The sequence below is a fragment of the Neophocaena asiaeorientalis genome, unplaced genomic scaffold, assembly GCF_003031525.2.
Source record: "Neophocaena asiaeorientalis asiaeorientalis breed wild unplaced genomic scaffold, Neophocaena_asiaeorientalis_V1.1 scaffold335, whole genome shotgun sequence".
Lineage (NCBI taxonomy): Eukaryota > Metazoa > Chordata > Mammalia > Artiodactyla > Phocoenidae > Neophocaena > Neophocaena asiaeorientalis.
In genome coordinates, this window is record NW_020173924.1 from 258,050 (window position 1) to 278,428 (window position 20,379).

Consider the following 20,379-nt stretch of genomic DNA (forward strand, 5'->3'; position numbering starts at 1 on the left):
AGGGACCGAGTCTGTTGGTAAGTATACTATTCACGTTCCTCTTGCTGCAGCTCAGGTGGGTGACGATGGCTCAGACCTGCATGGTGATAGTAGGATGGTGGCTTGGACCTGGATGGTGATAATGGAGTAAGGAAAAGTACTTGGGCTTGGAATCTATTTTGGTGGCAGACCTGCACCCGAGGGAGTTTCCACCCTTGGAGGTGGTAGGGGAGAGGGAAGAAAGTTGTAAATGCCAGCTATTCGATCTGTGCAACCCAGTGAATGATGGTGCTAGTAACTGAAATGGGGAACACTAGGGGAAAAGGATATTTTTAGAAAAGTGTTGGAAGGAATCAAAGGTTTTATTATGGGTGCTTGGGGCCGCACCATGACCGCCAGAGGAAACCCTGTCGCTCTGGAAACAGGAGCAAGCCCCGCTGAAGGCCCTTGTTGTGGACCTGGACATGGAGTGGTGGCAGCGGGACCCGCCTTCTCGGGCCGGCAGAGGGTCAGGGGCGTGGACACGTCCTTTGTGAAGGGCGACAATGTCAACACCTGTGCGTCCCTGATGGTACTCAGCTACCCTGAGCTTGAGGTCCTTCAGTAAGCCCCCTTCATCCTGCAGAACCAGGAGTCGCTCCCAGCACCCTCTTATTTGTCTTTACCATGCTGGGATGGAACTGACCAGAATATAAGCTCCACGATGGGTGGTAGGGACCATGCTGTCTTGCCCACTGGTTGTAGCCTCGGCACCTAGTACAATGCGGGGTTCACAGAAGACCCCTGAATAGATACACAAATGAATAAGCAGTGTACCCACGATTCCTTTAGAGTCAACAACTCAGGGAGCATTGGCTAAAGAAGAGCTTGAGAAGGATCCTCTGCAGCTTCGGCATTTCCCCCTCCCTGCTCCTCTGCCGGCTCCCAAACCTGCCATTCTCCTGCGTTAGTGTCTTTGCACTTTGCTCGGAAGACCCTTTAGTCCAAATTCAGCAGAAATGTATTGATACCCAACTTACAGTTTGGTGAAGAATAAATGAGATCATGCGGAAAGCAATTTAGCATAACAGGGCTGGGGTAAGCCCTCAATTAAGCCACTGTTAATTCTGAGGATGACTTCTTGCTTTTCAAGACACAATTCACTTGTTTCCATCACTCTGTATACCTTTCTGTAGCAGCAGAATTAACCACCCCTTCATCTCTGTCCTAGGCCTCTTTCTTAGGTGTGTGCTATTCCAGTACCTCTCACACTGTATTAAAGTTACTGGTTTAGGAGATACTTGCAAATCTTATGACCTATCTATGATCGGAGCAATCTCCCTATTGCAATAGTCCTCCTACCTTCCTTGCAATAATTAGTTTGAATAAAGTCTCTCCTTACCTCAAAAAAAAAAAAAAGTTTTATTTTGGACAGTAAGGTTACCTAATGATCCTCCAAGTAGAGCTGCTGCGTATGTGATTGGATATGCAATCTGAGTAGTCAGAGATGAAAATTGAGGGGTTACTAGGGAATAGATAGGATCCACAGCCAAAAGATTTAACAAGATCAGCAGGGAAAGAATCTAAATTGAAAAAATAATAAGACCAAGGACCAAGACTAATAATATAAACTGTTATGTTCCAAGTTCAGCATCTAATATCTTCTTCAGATAAGGAAAAAGTACAGTATTTCAGTGAATCTGCTTTGGTAAATGGTAGCTCAAGTACATTTGGGCTATTTTGTGTATTACAGGTGATACAGAAATTTTCTTAGATTTTGTAACAACAACAAAAAAAAAGAGCAGAAGCTTTTCTTAAAAAAAAACTCAGTTTTTACTCTAAATAATTACACTCTAATTTGTAAAACTAAGAAAAATAAAAGTTGAAAATTGTTAAGAACTTTTCCTGTTATGCTTTCATTTTGTTCTTACTCAAAAAGGAGGCTTATAAGGACAATTACTTGAGCAATACACATAGCGGGGAGTGATTTCATGGACATATCGATATTTTTCTTTGACATGAGAAACAAGATTATAAATGAGATCAGCAGTACCTACAATATGGAATATCCTTAGTTAAATATGGCAACCCGTTAACATGTGAATCCCAGGCAAAGCTTGTGTTATAAATGGAGTTTAAGTTGCAAAATATGCTTTGACTACAGAAATCCATCATCAATTTTTCCGAATTAATTACCTATACAGATGCGAGAGCAGAGACAGGAAGAGCCAAAGGGAAATGAGCTGGGAATTTATAGAGATTATGGGCAAAGCATGATTACACATAGATTGGAAAATTGGACATTTGGTTTACATTTACCTAACTCTCCAAGGACAGGATTATATGCATTTTGTGTGTAAGATAGTATATGTGGGTGTGGGTCTGTGCATGCATATAACTGTCTGTATGTCTAGAAAATGGACCTTAATTGAACAGGAAAATCAATTGAGTTTACAAAGAGATTGGCATCATTGTTTGTTCAGATGAATCACAGTCACAGTTCCAAACCAGAGACTCATTTAGAGGAATGGAGTAAATGTGCGATTTATCCTAAGCACTCAACTGGTGAACGCACATGATCCCAGGGTGCTTTCTTAAATATGTTTAATGTTGACTTCCCCAGTCAGGGAGGAAAAGAATGACTAGAGCAAAGTCTCAGGAAACTGACTTAGTTAAAGTCTCATATCAAATATTAAGATTAGTGATAACAAAAGAGTTTTTAGTAATTGAAATTAAAGTAGAGATGTGGCTGAAAGGAATGTTACAAATGGAAACATGGAAAAACAAGTCAGAAATGTAAAATAATCAGCTTTTCAATTCAACCTAGTGAATATGTATTGAGCACTTACAGTCTGTAAGCCTTGGAAGAAGAGGATATACAATGATGTGTGAGCATCCTTTCCTTCTAGAAGTTTACAGATGTAGGGGAGGAAAAATAATTTTCCTTCTGCAGAGCAACTAAGCCCGTGAGCCACAACTACCGAGCCCACGTGCCACAGATACTGAAGCTCACGCATCTAGAGCCCATGCTCGCAACAAGAGAAGCCATCACAATGAGAAGCCTGTGCACCGCGACAAAGAGTAGCCCCCGCTCACCGCCACTAGAGAAAGCCCATGTACAGCAACGAAGACCCAACGCAGCCAAAAATAAAAACAAACAAACAAACAAAAAACAGAAGTTTAATACCAGGTACCCTTCCTGTATCCATGGGAGATACCCAGGAAAACTGAGTGGTTCCCCAAAATGGTCCAACCCACCACCTTAAACACCATCTTTAGCTAAAGACAAAAGAAAGATTTTGGGGAGGGGCTTGGGGAAGGCCTGTTAATGGGAGATTATCAGGCAAAGCACAGTAAACCAGGGTATGATTGTTACAGAGTCCGAGCCTTCTACACTGAGGTGAGTTTTCAGAGATTCCGTCATCCTTCTCTTCCAGGTGTAGTGTAGTGAGGGAGATACCCTTTCAAACAGAGATTCCCCTTATTAACCTAAAGGTCCCTTATAAAAGGGTAACTTCTACTCTGTTTTCAGAGCTTCTCTTGCCTTGGCTGGGTCTTAAAAATAACCAGCTCAAGTAATCAATATGCCAAAGAGGCATATTTTGGGGTGGCACATTTTGCTCCCCTTCAGTTTACCACAAACGGCTAGCAGAAACTGGGAAGAGTAGAAGTAGATGAAACTTTTAGGATTCAAACTTGGAAAGGTTCACCTTGAATAGGCCTAAAATAGAATCTTCTAAAAATTGAAGATAAGTCAGAAAGTGAGAGACAGAGCGGTCAAAGGGAAGAAGGAGGGCAGATTCCAGATGGTAGAAACACCACAGGGTAAGTTTTGGGGATTACGGTATAAAAAGATTGGAGCGTCCAGGAAGCTGTATGTAAATGGGATAATGAAGCCTCCAAAGGTACAGGAAGAAATCATCTGAAACTGAAGACACACTATTTATCAAATAGTTTTTGAACTTTCCCATCTCCAAATTAAATATGTTTACAGACCACTCTTTCTAATTGCCAATCTTTCAGGCATCTCTGTTGATTTTTTTAAGTAATTAGCTAGCAAAAGTCTGATTTAAGTCACAGTAGAAGCCCAGAAATCTACCTGCAGTAGAAATGTAACCTACAGGTACCCAGATAAACCTATTTAGATAGATAAAAAGATAAAACCTATTCAGAGTTAGCTGCTTCATGGTGACCTCAAGCTAGAAGGCCAACACGTGAAGATTGTCCAAGGGTAATGTTCAAACTCTTCATTAGTATTTTAAGAGCTAGATAAAAATTAGAAGGATTTTAGGCATAAAGCCTTTAGAATAAAGATATTTCACCCATCTCCATATAAAGGCGCCTGAAATCCTGAATAAAAGGCATCATTGAAGTACTTCCTGAAATACGTTTAAAGGCAAATATCCACACATAACTTACTGTCTCTTAAAACAAATTGTTTAATTGGCTTTTCTATAGCTCGAAGGCATTGGAGCTGAAAAGCAAAGGTGTAACAGATGTTTTTTAAAATACCATTTAGAGGTCAAATAAAGTTTATCTATATCATAATTTTACCATAAAAGTTACACATCGGGCTTCCCTGGTGGCGCAGTGGTTGAGAGTCCGCCTGCTGATGCAGGGGACACGGGTTCGTACCCCGGTCCGGGAAGATCCCACATGCCGCGGAGCGGCTGGGCCCGTGAGCCACGGCCGCTGAGCCTGCGCGTCCGGAGCCTGTGCTCCGCAACGGGAGAGGCCACAACGGTGAGAGGCCCGTGTACAGCAAAAAAAAAAAAAAAAAAGTTACACATCTTCTTTTTCTCCCAAAAGAAAAAGTAGTGTATAGCATCTATCTGATCTTCAATCATTTGACATTTGCTAACACATTTCCCGCAATTCTTTCAGGCTTATCATTTCTACATTGACAGCTAATGAAATGATATATTTAAAACAACATGAATTCCCACTATTAATTCTCCCCCTTTCTTTCTTATTAATTAAGAATGAATTTTGTCAACATTTCCCTGAACTTCATGTATGAAAGAAGTCAGCTGAGAAAAATAGGACTCACACTTTCTTTTTACCATTAGGCTGCTATCACACATTTTAAAAGATTATTCTTTGTATTTGCATGTCAAAAGCTCATAAAACAACTAATTTAAATATCATGCAAAGAATATATAATTTCTTGACTTCTTCATTAAAGTGGCTTTGAAAGGATTCTGTCACAAAGATGCTCTGATCATGAGAAGAAAGTAAGCATAATGCTCAGAATTCTGATGTGATCAGTCAAGTGAAAATAAAAAAACCTTTTAAACATCTGTTGCGCCCCCTAGTGGCAGAAAGGCAAAAATTGAGTACATATTTCAAATTTCTTTGCCGATTAATTACCCTTTACATATAAAACTTTCCTCAAGTGAGTCGTGTTCAGTGCTGTGTGGTATGTAAGTCTGTAAAACAAACTAAAAGAGGTAAAAAAAATCAGCCATTGTTAAATTCCTAAACATTAAGTTACATGAATGACTCCTTGCTATTTTAAATTATTATTACATGTTTGGAATTAGTCCCTCTTCTTAGGTGTAGGGTAAAATGAAGAAGTCAATTCCATAGACATATACCATATGATATAAATAAACTCTCTGTAGAAATCAATCCAGACTTCTTTTCTCGATTGTTACTATCTGGTTGGTATGTTTAAAAAGTGAACAAGTCTCAGGGCTTCCCTGGTGGCGCAGTGGTTGAGAGTCCACCTGCCGATGCGGGGGACACGGGTTGGTGCCCCGGTCTGGGAAGATCCCATATGCTGCGGAGCGGCTGGGCCCATGAGCCATGGCCGCTGAGCCTACGCGTCCGGAGCCTGTGCTCTGCAACGGGAGAGGCCACAACAGTGAGAGGCCCGCGTACAGCAAAAAAAAAAAAAAAAGAAGTGAACAAGTCTCAGACACATTTACCTTTAAATATTCACATTTTTAACAGTACCATCTTTTCCAGTCATGCCATGTATCCTGAAATACTTAATGCAAGAAGAAAACTTCACTCCAAAAGACATTTTGAGCAATTTTCTTCTGAGAACCCGGGAGAGGGAATGAGTGTCATTGTAACTCATGAAATATGTGAAGATGCGGTCTTAAGAATGCGACTGGTGGATGGTGGTTATTTAAGATTGTCTCCGTTCCAGAAGTACAGTCTCATCTTTATCACTATCACAGGGGAAGAAATCTGATACAATGGCGAAAACCAGTGAAAAGGGGATTATAGACTGAATAGGACGGGGCAGCAAGAATGAATCTAAAGGAGCAGAGCGATGCAGACAGAAAACGAGGAAAGTATCGGAAAACAGCAATCAGTGATACAATAATACATATTTCTGCCTGCTAACAAATAAATTATAGTTGGGTTTTGTAAACATGAAATTGTCTTTCTAAGACACTCAACCATAAATCAGCATACATAATTCAGTCAACCTTTCAGTTACTTAAAATTGACTTTTCAATTTGTTAGGAAATAATACCCTATTGCTTAGAGCTACTAGTCTCTTTTCTTAAAATTGATTCTCTCTCCTTTCTCTAAATTCTTTTTCTTAACCCAAAATTATAACTGATTTTCTGCTTCTCTTCCACTTGCTTTCTTTTTCTAGCATGTATTGTCTAAGACCTTATCAGTCCTGAAACCACAAAACACTTTTTCAAAAGTATGGGTTATCAGAAAAGAATCCTGACTCTTTAAGAACTTCCAAACCTAAAGAATTACTGATTTTAGGCATTCATCCTGGAGATTTTGATTATATTAGAAATAACAGATCTCATGCTTCACAAAATCAAAATGACAACTTCTTAGAGTCAGAGAATAAGAGGCAATGGGGAAAGAATGGTACTGGAAGTTCTTTTCCAGTATGCTCTGTATGGAATTGCTTTTGAATGACTCCTGCGTGTCGGAAATCTGGAGCAGCAGTGTCAATTAGGGAAGATGTCGCTGTTACTGGAGATTCAGAAGTGGGGGAGAGGTGTCGGGGGGACAAAGAAGAAAGGGAGGAGGAAGTGGGGAGGGGAGGGGAGGGATGGAAATGAAGGGCACATCCTGAAGAGATAATCCCTGTATAACAGGAATGGTCAAAGCATCTCTCATAGTTCAGTCACTTCCAAACTCAGCTGGAGGCAAGAGGAAGCACTAGAGAGCCCCCTTCAGCCTGTCTCTGACGTTTATGGACTGGGCTTGCTAGAAGGCTCAAGAAGATGATGGCAGGAATGAAAATCCAACTGGTGTGCATGATACTCCTGGCTTTCAGCTCCTGGAGTCTGTGCTCAGGTAAGCTCAGCTGCATTTCACAACTCCCTGAAGTGATTTCTTTTTCCATTTTTACTGTGTGTTGCCACTTAACGTTAATGTATCCAGGGAGAAGAGTTTCTCCCTTATTCTGGATTTCCTTTTTAGTGATAGAAGCTGGATATTTTCTTTCTCTGTTTTATGATTACAAGAACTGGAAGATTTCTTTTTCCTTTTTAAATCTGCAAGGTAATAAAAGGGATTTCAATGAAACACTTCATGTTCCCCTTTGCAATGTAACCACTAGAAAAAAAAACATGTGAAACAAATCAAGCTGGTCACTCTCTAATGAGAAGTACAGGAGTGGTGCCTGTCAAAGTGCAAACCCATAATTAAAACTGATTGCATTTGAAATGTTTTATCTCTTCCTCATTCACTCTCTTAGGACATGGTGGCTTCTCCCTCTAAAATATTATTTTCTTAATTGTGTATATGTTAAGATAACAAAGTGAAAATTGATGTTTAATGAATAAATGAATAAAGCACTATTTGTAGAAAATTATTTCTAGAAAAATACACAAAATACCAAGCTCTTTTAAGAATACATTTTATATAACTTTTCTGTGTGACAAATAGATGTATTATTAATTTAACTATTTTTTTGCATGTCATTTAAGTTGATACAGAATGTAACTGGAAAATTGTCATTCTTATATTGATAAAAATTATTTCCCTGTATTTTGCATGTGATAATTAAGATGAAACCATACTTTGTCAAATATCTATCAATAGCTCACCTCGAAAATAAGATTTAAACTTAAAAGAGTAATATGAAATATTATAGTGATTGCCATATGCTCTAATTAATGTTGGAAAATAATTGAATGATCACATCAAGGTGGAAAAAAAACAAGGGATAAATGCAGCAAAAATATTTAGCCTGTTTTATACTGTTATATCATAAATATGACACTGAAATGTTTAATTCAAACTCCTGCTATGATTTAACTCAGTATAGTGTTCTATAACTTTATTTCTATTACCTTATAGTAATTTCTAAATTTTTCTTCTCTGTAAAATATTCATTATTGGAAACTGGAAAGAATATTCTAAAAAAACATCAGAAATCCATTTTCCACACTCTTGTACATGTATTGATGGACAACTCCACTTTTGCTTAAACAATTTCCTTAATAGCCTGTGAAAAAATTGCTAAGTACACGTGATTCTAAATCCTTGTTTAAAGTAGAGAAACAAATCTTTCAAAGTGTGTTTTGTAAAATAGCATCTCAAATTAAACAAATCTCAGTGTCTTTCTTATTCTAAAATTATCAGCAAGCAATTTCCTTTGTTTTTATCTTGAAAAAATGTCTTATACATACCTTTTCATTATGTTATTTTTAAAATATCAATACATATATATTCTGTATATGTAAACTATTTCCAGTAAAAATTATCCAGCATTTTTGATTAAATCTTTATTTTATCATATAATCAGGGTTTTTTTTTAAAATAATGAGATTCAGTGATTAAACAACTCCAACTCATCAATAGCTCTCCTTGCATAAAATCCTGTGTTTATTTTCTTAAAAGTGCTTCTATTCTGTTAGCCTAAAGTAAAACTATAATTGTTTTTTTCCAAATGTTATTCTAAGGAGAATGAATACATAGCAAAGACAATAAACTTCTAAGACAAAGTTTTTTGAGACTAATCTTAAATCTCTAGGTTATAATATAATTACATGATACGTGATTATACAGTAAACATGTGGTTTTGATTTTACTCAGATTCAGAAGAGGAAATGAAAGCGTTAGAAGCAGATTTATTGACCAATATGCATACATCAAAGGTAACTTTTTCTTTTTTTTTAAACCAAGGACTGAAAAACATATGAACTCTCATTATAAACATGGTGTCCTTTTCCTATAGTAATAACTTCCCATTGAGACAGAAAAGTTCATTGGGAGGCATTTCCTTTATGGGGAAACTTTTCCTTAAGTTCAAAGGACTTAAGGGTGTTGATGTGACAGGGAAAGAAGCTGTATTGATACTGTATAGTGTGTCAATCACTATACTGCAAATTTAATTAAGTAGTCACATATTATTTATGTGGACATGCAAATGTATTTTTAAAACTCCTCTTTCCATTCCAGTCATATTGTGCATGATGAAAGGTATATTGGCCTCAAGATAAATACATAAATGAAAATTAAGTGATATTTTTGCCTTTCTTGTACTATTGGGGAGAGTGAAGTGGAGTTCCTAAATTAAGAATTAAAGTTCACAAAACCCATGAAAGAAATGTGGTAGAGAGTAAAGAGCAATAGACTGGCAAACAGAAGCCTTGAGATCTAATCCCACAGCTGTGACTTATGAACTATTTGATCTTAAGCAAGGGGATTAGTTAACATTGCTTGCCTTTGTTTCCTTATTTTTAAATGTTGGGGTTGGAGTTTATGATCTCCCAGACATTTACATTAAGTCCACACCTGGATTTAAATTCTCCTCATAACAGAAGTGTTATTGGTACCTGCTTATTGTTTTTTATTGAATCAGGTGAAACTTTGTACTGGACCTTATTATTCCTCTCTTGGGGTCTTGAAAGCAAGGTTTTTAGATTCCAGCCTGTACCTAGGAATAAAACTCAATTAGAATATACCCAATTACCACACTACCACACAATCTTGATTTACCTGGAGTGAGTTAATCAGTGTGTATCTAAATGTAGAGTTGGAGAACAGGGTTCCCAACCAAAAGATGTTTCTCAAAGAAAAACATATCTTGAGGTGAGGCAGTCACCCGGTGCAATCACTGTTGTAATGCTGAGGATTCCACAGGCGCTGTGGTAAGAAAGTAAATGCTCAGGACTCCTCCTGCCTCTTCCCTAATTGGATGAGCATGTTCCAGGTGCAACAACCCCTAGCATAGAAGTAGAATTGTGTTCAATAGTGGGTGTGAAGGGGTAATAGCCATTTCTGTGTTTGTATGAGAATGTGGGTCACTGTTATCTCAGAGCTAACAAAGACGTTTTCTACTATGGTCCTTAAAAAGCATTTGGGGAAAATTTAAGTACCTATATATTTCCACAATTGCCCAGATCTACAAAAGTTGAACACATTGAAACCAAATTCTACCATAATTTGGTGGGTTTCCTATCAAGAATGATCAAATTTCATTTAGTCATTAAAACTCAGTGAACAAATACATTTAACCTTAAGATAATGGATCCTTTGTTTAATACTCATTCAGAATAGCAATGGCTATAATCGCTTCAACTCATAAATAGGAAGACAAGTGAAGTTAAGTCTGTTTTGAAAAATGGAACAGATTAGTATGCCTTAGTGTCTTGGTAGAGATTTTACCTCTATGATTTCAAGTTTATGTAGACAAATAAAGGTCCTAAATAATCTCCAAAATGTGATATGGTGTGGGGATTGCCAGCTACTTTGCAAAAATGTGGGAGTAGAGGTTATGATTCCTTCCCTGGCCGAGATGCTGCAAGGGAAAAACAATTTCAGTATATGAAGTGGTTTAGTTTCATTCTTAAGAGAAATACGTAGCCAAAGTATAGACAGAATAACATATACCGCTTTCATTCAGTCATGGGATATATCTCTAAAACAGATCATGGAAGAAAAATTGAATCCCATTGCCTCCTTTTTTACTTGAAATAAGTAAAATACAGACTATGATGAGGAAGCACCCAGAAGCATAATTATCCCAATTTTGCTGCTAGGCTGGGAACATAAAGCTCATTTCTTATTTTTTATAAAACTACTATCACTTATTTCTCTGTGATTCAGTTAGTTTTTGGTGTGTGTAGTGTTCTATGCAAATGAAAAGTCTAAACTTTTGACCATTTTAACCAATATACTGTATCTAAAATTTTGAAAGAATAGTATTTGATATTGGTATAACTCCATTATTAAAAGCTTCAGAAAGCTTCAGCTTTCTTCTTTCCACTCTAAAGGTAATTTCAATTTTTAAAGTAAAACTATTTAGACATTGAAATACTAATGTAGAAATACTCTTAAGCAACAGAAGGCCAAGAGAGATTCCAAAGCTTGAAGAGAAGGGGAAGATAAAGAAATTAGTTCTCACAATACAATTCTCTTTATTACCAGTGGTAGTGCTTTGGTATAGTTTTATTAAGAAACAGAACTTTGAAGAAAAGAATATGTTTTCTTTAGGCTCTCAAAAAGCTGCTGGAATGATGTAATTTTCTATGATCAAATTCAATGCCTTGAATACAGTAAGAGTTTAATAAATATTTATGTACTAACAATAAGAATCTAGGATTTATTACTAGCCCTTACCTTTTGTATTCAGCTGTAAGAACTTCAGGGCTCCACCACAGATGACTTTATTTTTACTTAGGTGAAATACTTGAATTCACCATGAATTCACCAATTCACCAATTCAAATGCTTGTAATACATTTGATTTCAGTGTATTATAGATAGTGACCACTAGTAATATGGGTTAGGTCCCATTTAATTAAGGAAACCAAAATTTGACCAGGATCTTATTCAGTATTAGGAGTTTAATCAAATAATGCTAAGTAAGAACCACAAATATTCTTGTTTTCCTCATTTTAAAAGCAAGAGAAGACAATATTCTAAATTTCTTATCTATAGGCTTAGGTCTATTATAGACATTTACGTAAAATAATTTAATAAATAAGAATGTTTATTGTTAAAGAAAATTATTCATGACACTTGTTAAAGGTAGCAAGGAAGACTTTATTCAAGAGGAACTATGGTTTTGCAAAGATCAGGCTTAACTCCAAGCACAACAAGGACAAGTGTGGATTTACAGCCAAGGAACAGGGTTGGGGTGGATCATTGTATGGAAAATTACTGAGGAAACTCTAAATCTAGGAGGATTCTTGCTAGACAACTCAATAGAATCCTAGGATGATCAGGTATCAATGGTGGGGCATTTTTGCTAACTTGACTCAGAAGGATTCTTGCTAAAACTGGACTAAGTAGACCAAGGACAGAGCCCAAGGTTGGGACCTCGTCAAGAAGAGGGCTCAGAGGATCCTAACTCAGATTTCATCAAAGACAGAGTGTCATTTTCTTGAGTGAACTATTTAAACCTTATAAGAAATGTTCTTAAATACATGTCTATTTAGACATCCTATGGTCAAAAGTGCCCTCTCTGCGGTGCTTCCAAAGTATGACAGGGGCTAAGGTGATATTAAATAATATACTAGTGAGTGATGCAGTGACTGTTTTAACTGGCAGAAGAGAACAAAATGCTTTACTCAGTTTCCTCATCCAAAAAATTAATCAGACAACACAAGTCCTGACAGATACTTTATGAATAAAGCATTATATGGTCAATTAGTTTGGGGAGCATTGGATATTATGTTAGCACCGTTGAAAAGTTACAATGAATATTTGCAAGTAAAAAGCTCAAGAAGCCTTTAAATTTCCTTTAAACTTCCTTTAAACTCACGTTTTCCAATTCACTTGACAGTGGAACTCCTTTTTAAAAACAGTGAGTACAGAGCAAGTGTTCTAAGGAAAACACTCAATCAGATGATCTCTAAAGAGCTTTCCGAATGTAAAATTGTACTATCCCATTAATTGGCAAGACATAAGGTGTTGCTGCCACACAGTGGAGCATGCTGCCTCTAAGTTTCCCATAGCAGAAAAATTCAAGAACAGGCTGATAATCACATTCGAGGGGCAGAGTTGAATGTATTTCCAAACTGTTTGAAAACATTATAGTGAATATTTTTGTACTCACAGATTTGCATGTCCCTAAGGTAAAGTCTTAATCAAAGGGTATGCACATTTACAATTTTTATACATATTGCCAAAACACCTTTCAAGAAATTATACCAATATATACTCAGACCAACAAATATTTAGAAGAGAAAGTGTGTGTTTCTCCATATCCTCATAAGTACATCAAGTGTACTTATACTTTTTAGGGTCTTCTGATCTGATAGTAGCCAAGTTGAACATCATTCCACATATTTCTGTTCCATATTTCTTCTTTGATAGCGATTCTGTGACTTGTCTGCTCATATTATTTATCTGAGGTTTAACACTTTTTAAGTGTTTTTTTTTGTTTTTTTTAATTGGGGCATTCACCAGTTTCTTTTGGAAGAGCTCCACCTGTGTTAAGTATATTAACATTTTGTGGCAGCTTTTACAGTATGTCTTGCTTTTGATTTTAGTTCAGGCTGTTAATTTTTGAGAGATAATTTACACATTTATGTATTTAAAATTATCTTTTCCTTTATGGATTCTGGTTTGGATATTTGCTTAACAATATTTTTCCAAATTTATAAAATAAATTCTATATATTTACATATTTTTATTTTTACTCATATTTAACCCATGGATATTGTTAGACTATAATATGTCAATAAAAGTTATAACTAGATCTAAATCCAGATTTCCCCATAGCCAACTCTCCCAAGGACTTCAAATGCAAACTTTGCTATACGCTCTTCAATCATATTTACTTGGATCAAATTTTGGACATTATATTCTCTTTTGTTGAGTTTTATATTTATGCTTGTTCTATTAATTCACTCTTTGATTACTGCAGCTTTAAGATACATTTTAATATCTGGTAGAGTAAGTCCTTCCTCATTACCTTTTTATTTTTCTAAGTCTTCTTAGTTCTCACATATTCATACTTCCAAATTAACTTCATAATTGTTTTGCTACACTCCCTCCTCTAAATTTCCAGTCTCCCCATATTTTCCAAATTGGAACTTTGATTTGGAATTGCATTGCATTTGGAGAATAATTCAGAGAGAATTGACACCAATAAAATTGATACTAATATTTTTGAATCTTCTCATCACAGCTTTGTGGTCATTCAAAAAAGCTTTTTTTATGTTCTTTAGAAAAAATTTATGCTTTTCTTCATCTATGCCCTTTGAGATGCTTGTTAAGTTTTATAAGTTATTTCACACTTAGCTTCTCCAAAAATTGGCAAATGAGAAAGTTGTTAATTATGGTAATAATGGTTTCAGCCAAGATCTTATTAGAAAAGGATATTTTAGAAAATATTATAATTTTCAAATAAATAAATTGATCATCTGTGATGCTACCTGTGACAACTATTAATGCGTGGAATAGATTCGTGGTCTCACACTACTGAATTATCCAAATCTATTAGTATCACCTTGGCCGCTCTTCCATTAGACACTAAACTGAAGTGTAATAAGGAGAGAGTGTTATTTTTAATATTTTCACCTGTGATATATACATATATATTTATGTATTTCTACTTACTGTAATTTCTATTTTCTTTCTTGCTTTGCTCATGTATGTGTGTGTTTGTGTGTATTAACTTTATTGCAGTTGGCAAATAGAGGATATGAAGTATCGACACTATTCAACTTTGTGATATGAAGTTACTAATTAATAACAGTGTTTTTATTTGGCTAGACTAACAATTAGGTCTTAAAAGGTAATGGCTTAGCACAATAGAAGTTTATTTCTAACTCTTACAACACAAATTTTAATTGCATTAACTATTTCTTTCTACATTTCAGATCAGTAAAGCAAGTGTTCCCTCTTGGAAAATGAGCCTGCTGAATGTGTGCAGTCTTATAAATAACCTGAACAGCCAAGCCGAGGAAACAGGAGAGTTTCCTGAGGAGGAGCTTATTACAAGAAGGAAATTTCCAACTACCTTAGATGGCTTTAGCTTGGAAGCAATGCTGACAATCTACCAGCTCCGAAAAATCTGTCACAGCAGGGCCTTTCAACACTGGGAGGTAAACAAAAACAAAATACGAATATGATTGTGGTTTTACTAGTTAACTCTCATTTGTACTGATTTTTTTAATCCTGATCATTATCATAACAGGAAGACTTACAAATATTAAGGAAGAATAAACCATGTGTTGAGGTTAACATTCCTTCAGATCTTCAAAGTGTCCTGCAAATATTTGGAGTTTAGCAAAATATCTTTTCTTTGGTCTTAAAAGGGGGATCTGTCTTAGGGCAGATTTGGTACATATGCTTTTATTGTGGATGGCATGGTTAGGCAGTTTTTGGTGGTGGTGGTGGCATGCCTAAGAAATTTAGGAAACTCAAAATGTTTTCTTAGAAACACATAAGTCATGTGTGTTTATTTATAAACAAACACAGAACACAAAAGGTTCCAGTTTTATTTGAATATATTAGGCAAATAAAACCAGAATGATAAGGATATATGCATATTTCTATTTCAATTGAATGTGTGGATTGTGGATTTCAATCATCCTTAGAAGCTAAACGAGGTCCACTATGGCTAGTACAGCCCAATTTCATTATCCAGAACTACCACAAGGGACTGGATGAATCAGTTCTATTAAATACTACGCTGGTGACTCACCACCTTTGGTTTGGAAATTTTTGGAAGAGAAAGGAGAAATGAAAATGCTTTAAGAAAAAATAAGAAGAAAATTTAAAAATTTTCCCGACAAGGGAAATATTTCTTTCAGATTAACCCCTAAGAGAAATTTACTTCATGTTTCATATTCTGGGCTTATACCAACACTGGGGATCTGAGGGTCTGAGGATGCCTTTCCTGCTAATATAACAATCTCTATAACACACTATCACAATGATACCCTGTGGAAAAGAGGAAATGAAATGCAGAACTTCTAGTGTTTATTCTAACTTGTAAACAAAATGATACTTTCCAGATTAAAAAAAAAATCTAGTTTTAATTTTTCTTGCTGGATTGTTTATCCCTTAATTCCAATTCCAGCTAAATGATTTTCTCTTTAAAATATTACATCAATAAAACTTGAAAAATACTAATTGTAACGTAGGGAAATATCAATTATGTGCTGTTTATCCAGGAAAAAAAAATAAACCCTCAATAAACTATAATACAGACAAATCAGGTACACATAAGATTTAAACTTTTGCTATTTTAAATGTTGTTGAGTGATTTAAAATAAAATGATAGTATTATTAAGAGTGTAGTACAATTACAGACTATGTGCACAGAGAAACAAAAGATTAAGAAACTAGATTGTCTGACAGTAGCTGTTTTTCCTTCTGTGAAATTGAACAGCTGTGGGTTGAAATAAAGTACTTGTGATACGATTCAATGCATACGGGTTATGATTAGAAACTTACTCTCCTGTCAGTATCAGTTATAGTCACCCCAAAGTTTAGAAGACATTCACAGATACGAATACGGTTCTTACCTTGAGCGTTGATCTTTTTAAAAATTTTGTGTAAATCATGTGCAAGACTCTGGAAAGTGTTCCTAAATATTTTATGCCAGTGGAACATTTGAATCAGAGCAGTACTATCAGGAAAAAGTGTTTGGAACTAATTTTAGAATGCAGCATATTTGATGAGGTATTAGACAAGATTCTACATAGAGATTAACTCCCTTGAGTTTTTGAATGTGAACTTGCTTTTAATGATTAACTATTAAGCAGCACAATCTAAAGATCTTTACCATTTAAACAGAGCTTTCACATATGTTAATTTCTACAACAGCTGAACAAGTAAGCAGAACAAGCATTCCTCTCTCTTTGACTGAGAAATAGATCTTTAGAATGGCTTTCAAGTCAAATCAGTAATTAACTTAATTGAATATAAAATTCTATTGACCTTTGAGGCCAAACCTGGTTTACTAGATTCAAAACTTTGTATTTGTTGTGATTTATGATATATTTCCATCTTTTGGTCTACCATAAATTAAAGTAAAATACTCAAAGTTATATTAAGTGTGTTCCTTCATTTGGAGGTATTAATATATGGCCTTGACAAATATAGAAAGCAAATTTTAAAGGCTGGCCTGATGAACTAAGAGCACAGAACAGAGAATCAGAAAAATCATGTTCTCATCCTGTCTCAGCCACTTGATAGCCACCTGTTCTTGGGCAAAACACTTAATTGTTGTGAACCTCATACATCTCATCCACATATATCTTACTGTCTGAATAGCAAATGAGATAAAAGGTAGACAAATACTCTGAAATGGAAGACTTTATGCATGTATGTTTCATTCATATTCGGTCTATCTTGCAGTTGATTCAGGAAGAGGTTCTTGATACTGGAAATGACAAAAATGAAAAGGAAGAAGTTATAAAGAGAAAAATTCCTTACATTCTGAAAAGGCAGCTGTATGAGAATAAACCCAGAAGACCCTACATACTCAAAAGAGGTTCTTACTACTACTGAGAGGATATTTTATTTACATGTGATTGTGATCTACCATCCTTTAATTAAATATCAAATTATATTTGTGTGGAAATATGACAGAACACAATTATTTTGTCTCTGCTACAATTGTGGTTTACTAGATGTGATTTTTCTGCATTAATATAAATTGGACTAAATGTTTTCGAATAAATCTAGGTCTTGAGCATGATGTGTTGTGTATAACTGGAGTAGATATTAATTAAGTCATATATAGAATGTTTTGTCATTTTGCAAAGCACTTAATGGGTTGTTGAAACAGTCAAAATGTTTGACATTCTAAACCAAATTATAAGAGATTAGAACAGAGTCTTATGGCAAAGTCTAGCTTACATGTCATTAACCCAAAACAAAATAATAGCACCTGTTTTATTATCTGACTGAACGTTTTACCAAATTAAAAGAAATACGTGCTCTCTTCCAAGACTTACTCATGAATCTCTCAGATATGGGGAAGGTAATAGTAGTAAAATAGGACCATCTTCAAAGAATGTTTAATGAATTATTGTTAATTCTGCTTCTCTTAATGAATGATCTTCAACTGAATTTGTTTTTCTGTTAAATAAACTTAATAGCTAACAAAAAAAACAACAAGCCATCAGAACCATGTTTCTTTGCAGATTTACTATCATTAGAAGAGTTACCCTTTATTGACATTTTTCCCTCACATCCAGTAAATGATAGCTTTATTTTTAACCTCACTGAGGAATTTATGTGACTAATATTTTTCCCACTTAGGAGACCATTTCTGAGGCAAAAGGCATATTTGAAATAACTCCTCATGAATTTCCTTAAACACTGTACTTACAGTCTCATAAGCCCTCACAACCCTTACACCCCACCATTAGCAGTGGCCTCCTAGACTCCTGCTCTGACAGGGGGCCTAGGAGGACCTCTCTTTACAGGTTGCATCCTAGTCCCATAGTCATCTATGAAGGAAGATATCAGGATTTGACTTATTCTGGAATTAAGGAGTTTTGAGAACTCTATGGCCTTTAGATGAGTACGCCCCCTCCCCTAGGCTAAACCCCACTTAGTAGGATTTAAGTGTAGCTTACCAATCTCTGAGTTTTTCTGATAAAACCATGACTTCTCACAACTACCTCCCTACCATCTTTTATAGTCCTAACAGCTTCAACATTAAATAGTGCTCAAGGGCTTCCCTGGTGGCACAGTGGTTGAGCATCCGCCTGCCGATGCAGGGGACGCGGGTTCGTGCCCGGTCCGGGAAGATCCCACGTGCCGCGGAGCGGCTGGGCCTGTGAGCCATAGCTGATGAGCCTGCGTGTCCAGAGCCTGTGCTCCGCGGCGGGAGAGGCCACGGCAGTGAGAGGCCCACATACCGCAAAAAAATAAAATAAAAATAGTGCTCAAGGCACTGTTCCTAAGAAGGAAACTACTCCATAGTGATTAAGAGTGTCTACTCTGGAGTCAGAAGGCCCAGATTCAGCTCCATTGTTCACTAGTAATCTTGGACAATTTATTTAACCTCTCTGTTTCCTCAGCTACTAAATGTGCGGTCTGGAGGAGGGTAAAGTAGTCTGATATGGTGTAAAATGCTTACAACGGTACCTGGAATAGATTAATAACACACTACATTTCTTCTGGCCACTTTCCTACTGGTTTTCCTTTCTTCACAAACTACAGAGCATAACACAGTTTCATATGCTAACCCTCTGTGTTTTGAACAACTGCTGATCTCCTTTTTACTTGCTTCATTCATTATCCTTGAGGACTTCCACATACATGTGCAAGATCCCTCCATAATCTCCCTTCTCAGTCCCTGACATCTTCACTTCCAATAATAAACATTTTATCCATTTCACCTCATCCCATCACTTCCATGGTCCTACCATAGTACTTCTCACTCCCAATAAATTCAACCTCTCCAAAAATCTCGATTTCAAGCACTCTGCTCTCTACACGTCATCTTCTCTCTCCAGTTCACATAATCTATCACTCTCTAACATTTATGATTCCATCTAATACATTGTCCCCACTTCTTTTCACTCTTCACCTTCTAATCATGCCCTCACTTTGCACTTTACTTGGCTTAGATTCTATCGTGTAAAATTAAAATCACTCCCTTATTACCCTCAATTTCCTGTCCTTCTACATTATAGTAGCCTGTGGGAACACCATCAGTTAAACTGAAATCTCCCCCTGATTGTGACCTGACCTGAGAAGCTGAACATAGCTGGAGAAAAGCACCCAAACTGTTGAAGTGTCACACTTAAAATTTGTGATCGCAAATCTCAAGAGGGTCCTTAGTACTGCCCAATATTCCTACTCTGTTTGCATGATAAATTTTGCCTCCAGTTCTCACTAATGATTGTTTTATATCTTCTCTTCTTCCTTAAATTGCAACACTCGTCATTCTCCTGACATTCGTCAGATGACTTTCTAATGATCTCACCCAAAATACAAAGCAATAAGAAGAAAATCATATTTCCCTACCACTGAATGTAACAATTCCCTTGCATTTATGCCTCACTCTCTTACATTTCAACAGAGGAACTGTCTCTTCTCTTCTGAGGTTTACTCCTTTATTTCCCCATGTCAGTGAACGGTCCCACCAACTGCTCAGGCCAAAAATCTAGTAGTAATTCTTAACTCCTCTCTTTAATACGAACCTGCCATTTCATCTGTTAAGAACTTTTGTTGGCTTTGCTTTCCAAAAACATCTCAAATCTGTCTACTTCTTGCCATATCCACCACTACTGCCCTAATCCACACATTTTTCTCCCCCCCGGGACTGTGACAGTTTCTTCCCAGCTGCTTTATTCTTATCATCTTATTCATCTATATCCTCATAGAGGAATAAAATTTTTAAAAATATTAATTAGATTATGCCATGCGTCTCTCCTCAAAATTCCACAGCGTCTTTCCCTTGCATTTTGGATTAAATCCAAATTCTGTCTTAAAAAGCCTGAAATGCTGCAGCATTGGTTTACTTCTCTGTTTAATTTCATTCATTCCCCTCCAGTCATAT

The 20,379-nt window shown here is 36.3% G+C and overlaps 1 protein-coding gene across 1 annotated transcript; it reads left to right on the forward strand.

The window, feature by feature from the left end:
* The first annotated feature begins 7,062 nt into the window (after positions 1–7,062).
* On the forward strand, positions 7,063–17,989 carry NTS (neurotensin). Its single transcript, XM_024752497.1, has 4 exons — positions 7,063–7,242; positions 8,989–9,050; positions 14,729–14,953; positions 17,217–17,989. Exons 1-4 carry the CDS (start codon positions 7,170–7,172, stop codon positions 17,367–17,369), a joined length of 513 nt encoding a protein of 170 aa, XP_024608265.1. The 5' UTR covers positions 7,063–7,169; the 3' UTR covers positions 17,370–17,989.
* Positions 17,990–20,379: the final 2,390 nt, after the last annotated feature.